The 5356-nt window shown below is 49.7% G+C and overlaps 1 protein-coding gene across 1 annotated transcript in view; it reads right to left on the reverse strand.

The window, feature by feature from the left end:
- Positions 1–997: 997 nt before the first annotated feature.
- Positions 998–5356, reverse strand: part of LOC306815637 (leucine-rich repeat-containing protein 14-like) — a 21324-nt gene continuing 16965 nt past the window's right edge. The window contains exon 5 of the mRNA XM_079332207.1: positions 998–1703. Within this exon, the coding sequence (XP_079188333.1) occupies positions 1145–1703 (559 nt within the window). The 3' untranslated portion in view covers positions 998–1144. The remainder of the gene's footprint in view (positions 1704–5356) is intronic.

Genomic DNA, 5356 nt, shown 5'->3' on the forward strand with positions numbered 1-5356 from the left:
CCACAATGAGGTGGAAAAACACCAGAATGAGAGGGAAAATATTGGAAGAAGAGAAAAAAAAATTCAAAACGGGGTGAAAACAGCCAAAAAGAAGGGGGGAAAACATCAGAATGAGGGGAAAAAGAATGGGATGAGGGGAAATCCTAAAACAAGGTAGAAAACAGAAAAATGAGATGCAAAAACACTAGAATGGGGAGGGAAAACTCTGGAATGAGGTGGAAAACCACCAGAACTAGATGGAAAACTCCAAGGTAAGGTGGAAAGGAAGGAAATTGTGGAGGATTCATAGATCAGGATAAGGATCAGGAAAGATCCTTCAGGAAATCCCATCTGGGCACGACAGACTCAGGATCTGGAATAGGATGAGTTTCTTTCCAACAGGATCAGAGCAGGATAACCAGACCTTAAATCCAAATTTCCCTCCCCCAATTCACTCTCTGAGCTTTCCCTCAATCCCTCCAGAAGGGATGAGGCAGAAAAGTACCAGGATGGGCTGAAAAATAATTAAATATGGGGGAAAATACTGGGATGTGGTAGCAAAATATTTGGATGAGGGGGAAAATATTGGGATGAGAGGGAAAGCATCGGGATGGTGAGAAAGAAACCTCAAAACCTGGCAGTAAAGCTACAAAACCAGGGAAAAATCTCGGGATGGGTAGGAAAAACATCAGGATGAGGTGGAAAACTAACAAAACCAGGCAGTGTGGAGACTGAGACTGATAGCACTGTAAATTTAATTAGTCAATGCAATTTGATAATCAAGATATCTTGGCAAAAGCTAACAGAGCTTTGAAAATTACAAGATGATCGGATCAAGACTGGAGACAGGAAAGACAATTTAACTAAATAGAAATGTAAAGAAATGTAAAGTTTATCTGTGTGAAGTTTACCCAATAAATGTATTAAAAACTTACTGTTTTTCCTGAAAATTGTATATATGCATATGTAGCTCACAGTAAAATTGGGATTCTGAGCACAGTAGTGTCAGTAATCCTTGTGTCTCTCTCAATCGTCAATATAAAAGAACTTAAATGAAAGGAAAAATCCACTGGAATGAGGCATCAGGATAAGGCAGAATACACGCAGATTTTGCGAAAGAGGTGGCAGCACTTTTTCCCAACGGAGGCTTCGAGCTTTTCCCAAATCACAAGGAGAAGTAGTCTGGGGCTTTGTGGCTGTAGGGTTTGTCAGTCCAGATGAGGTCGCTTCTCCCAGAATCCACCAGCAGCTGGGAAATCTCTGCTCTAGCTGCCGACAAAAACTCCTCATTCACATCAAAATAATAATTATCAAATTCTGACGGGTCCTCCACGTGGTGATCCAGGGGGGTGGGATACATGACCAGCTGGAGATCTGGCAGCTCCAAGGTTTTCTGGAGCAGATCCTTGATTGCAGCCTTGGACAGGGGATTGCGGTAGAGTCCCAGGAAGCGCAGGCGGGAGCAGCGCAGGAGCGTCGGGAGCAGCACGGCCAGGTGGGAATCGGCCATGCGGCAATACCCGAGATCCAGGTGCAGCAGCGAGGCCGAGGTTTTCTCCAGGAGCAGCTGGATCGGCTCCAGGAGGCCTTGGGAGATGTTGTGGCCACTCAGATCCAACCTTTTGAGAGCTGGAGCGTGGATACTTTGGGAGAGGAAGGCGAGGTCGGGGGGAAGGAGGGAGCAGTAGCTCAAATCCAAGCTTTCCAACGGAGCCTGCAGGTCGCTGGTGGGAGGGAAAAGGAAGAGGTGAGGCCCAAGGAAGGATTGGTGGGAGCAGGGAATGTCGGGATCTTGGGGGGAAGCAAAGGGTATGAAAGCTGGGACTGCACCTGTGGAATCACAGGATTGTGGAATGGGTGAGAATGGGAAAGAGCTTCAAGATGATAGAGTTTGACTCCTGTAAATCCTTGGATTTTGGAATTACAGGGTCAAGAATTAATGGCGTATCTGAGGTTGGGAAACACATCCATGCTCAGCCTTTGAGAATCCTGGAATTATTGGATCAGGGAGCTCAGGAAATGTGGAACTGTGGAGTTATGGGCTCTTGGGATCACAGAGTTATGGAATTATGGGATCATGGAATTACAAGGTCACAGAGCCAGTAAAGTTGGAAAAGGTTCAAGATCATCAAATCCAACCTTTGGAAATCCTGGAATCAAGGAATTAAGGGATCATGGAGTACTGGACTATTGGCATAATGGGATCATGGGAACCAAAGATCACTCAGGATGGAAAAGATCTCAGGAACCCTCAAGCCCAAACTTTGGGAATTGTAGAATTAAGGATTAGGATACTGGAATCATGGGAATATTGGGATAATGAGATCCTGGATTCAGGGGGTCACTAAGATTGGAGAAGATCTCCAAGATCCTGAACTTTGGGAATCCTGGAATTACGGAATTTTGGGATCATGGAATTTATGGGATGATGGAATCATAGGGTCATGAGGCATTTGTATAACGGAATCATGGGATCATGGGAACACTGGGATAATGAATTCCTGGAATCAATGGATCCTTCATGCTGAAAGGATCCTCAAGACCAGTGAACAACAACTTTGGGAAGCCTGGAATCAAGGAATTATAGGATCATGAGTTTAGGGGAAAATAGAAACATTGAGTCATGAACTACTGGGATAACAGAATCATGGGATCATGGGAACATAGGCAAAATGAAATCCTGGAATCATGGGGTCACTAAGGTTGGAAAAGACCTCAAGATCCTGAAGTTCAGCCCTTCAGAATCCTGGAATCACAGAATTCTGGGATTGTGGATTTTTGGGACAATGGAGTAATGAACTGATGGGATAACAGGATCATGGGAACATCAGAATAATTAAATCCTGTAACCATAGGATCACTCAGCTTGGAAATGACCCCTCAGATCCTTGAGAATCCCCCCAGAGTAAAGAAGGTTCCGCTCCATGGGGAACTCACCAGAGGATCTGGCTCAGATTGCCAGGCAGCCAGGCGGATTTCAGGTTCAGCTCCTGGAGGCTGGGCAGCATTCCCAGCTGCCCGGCCACACAACTGATTCTCATGGCCGATTCAGGTGTCGGGTGCTGCCCTTGCTGGAGAGTGGCCAGAGCTTGAGGCTAGGCGCAGCCGGCCTCAAGCTTCCGGGAAGGGGGGGGGGCGCGTGAGCGGTGTGGCAGATCTCCAAGAACCCGGTCAATCCCAAACTGCACAGTTCCACCCTCTGCAGACAGGATGGATCCAGAGACTCCAACAAAGGCACAAGCTCGTGTGAAAAGGTGTATTCAACTTTGAATTCACGGCACTTGAGGCGCAGCAGGCCGGCGGCTCCGATCTGGAGCGCCTCACGAAGGATCTGATAGGACTCTTTATAGACAACCAGGTCAGCGTGGACATCCACGCCCGGGTGCTGTGGAGCAGCCTCGGCCGTGGTGGCTCCAGGCATCCTTTGTGCCGCTTGGATCCGCGCCTCTGGAATTGCTGCTGGTACCTGGACACCTCCACACAAGCCTCAGCCAAACCCTTGGTTCTGGACCAGGAGGTCCACCCGTTAGGAGTGCAGCTGGACATGTAATCATAGAGTCCAGTCATATCCAGCACACGCAGCTGGCACCCACTGGAAAAAAAATAGGAAGAAACCTTCAAAATACCTGGAGATATTGGAGGCTGTGGCCATGCTGGAATTCCTAAAACCCACCTGGATTGGCGGCCGGGCTCTTCCAGCTGCTGTCGGAGCTGCGATACCACGCCCTGGATGATGGCCAGGTTACACTCGATGGCAGGATGATCCGAGGGCAGCTTCAGGTCTTTCACAAGCTGCTGGAAGTTGAGCTCAGGGAATGGCCAAGCAGCCACCAACTCCTGCAGGGCCAGGGCTCTTCCATCCTGGAATGCTACTTTGAAAAGTTCAGGATAGAGATAGGGGGCAAGGGCAGGAAGAGGGCGCTGGGCGATGACACGGCGGACGCAGAGGAAACAGACAGAATCCATGGATTCTGGGGGCTGTGGGAGATAGGAGAAATAGAGGTGACCCCTGAGACAGAGAAATTGAGAATTAAGAAACAAGCATCAAGAAATGCTTTGACTAGAACGGGGCTGCTGGAACTGTGTGTTTACTGTAATTTACAGTGCTGACAAGAACAGAAGCACAGCAAGGCTACAAGGTGAGGTCAAGAGCTGGAGTGCACAAACAGAATGTATGGAAAAAGGCACAAAACTCTGAAACCAGGAAAACTGGTGTCAAAGTCCAAATGATGACCAAAAGACGAAAAAGCATGGGCAAGGAGACAAAGTGAATGTGTGTATTCGGTGTATTATGTAGTCCAGTTTGTAGAGAATAAAAAGAGAGGCGCAGGTTGCCAAAGGTGTGCATGGTTTTGGAGGAGCCATCCCCCATGCACCTCAGCACTGAATAAATACATACCTACTCTTATAACTTCTTTTGTGGGTTGGTTATAGAGAGTTTTCTGTGCTTCAGTCCTAGAATGACAAAGCACCCCGGAGAATTCCAGAGAAATTCGGAATCCAGGGATATCCCGAAGAAAAGGGAAGCTGTGGGAGAAGGTGAGGGCGGTGTTGTGAGGGTGCCCCCAGCGATGCTCCTAAAAAGAGGGTCCCGGAGTACCCCCCACTCCTCCAGGGCCACCCCCAAATTCCCCCAAGGATTCCAAACCCCTCCTAGAAGCTCGAAATTCCCCCAGGCATCCCAATATTATCCCAAAGTCCCCTCAGGGATCCCCAAAACCGGCCCTGCTCCCTTCCCCCAAACACGGCGCCCCCCACTCACCGCCCGCAGCCCCAAATGGCGCCCGTACGGAACCGTCACGTTCGTTTCTGCTTTTTGTCGCAACTAATTATTGAACGAGTCACACCCTGGAGGCGAATTACTTGGATCTTACAGCTGTCTGTCATTGTTTCATTTAATTCTCATTGGCGCAGAAGCGGCGTGGGCAAGCGCTTTGATTTCAGCCTTTCCATTGGTTCTTTCCTCTGTCAATCACCAGTCCCTGCTTTCCTATTGGTTGGCGCTGGGCGGGTGCGAGAGTTTCGCTCTGAGGTGACTCTGCGGTCCCCGCCGAGTCTCCCTCCATGTCGATCCCGATCCCTCATCCCTGATCCCGATCTCTGATCCCCGATCCCGGTTCCCGCGGCCATGGAGCGGCAGCAGGAGCTGAAGGTGCTGCTGGAGCGCTGGGAGGGAGAGTCCAAAAGTTCGGGAAAAGCGCAGGCGGCCAAAATCTGGGAACGGGGACACGGATCCGGGGTTGGGGACACGGGGGGACAGGGCGGGACACGAGGGAACATTCCCAGAGAATACAGGGGGACAGGAGGGGATCTGGAGCCCAGGGGGACACTCCCGACGGTCCCTGGGTGGCAGAAGGTGAAAGGAGGGGACACGGGG

The sequence above is a fragment of the Erithacus rubecula genome (assembly GCF_903797595.1).
Source record: "Erithacus rubecula genome assembly, contig: scaffold_176_arrow_ctg1, whole genome shotgun sequence".
Taxonomy (NCBI): domain Eukaryota; kingdom Metazoa; phylum Chordata; class Aves; order Passeriformes; family Muscicapidae; genus Erithacus; species Erithacus rubecula.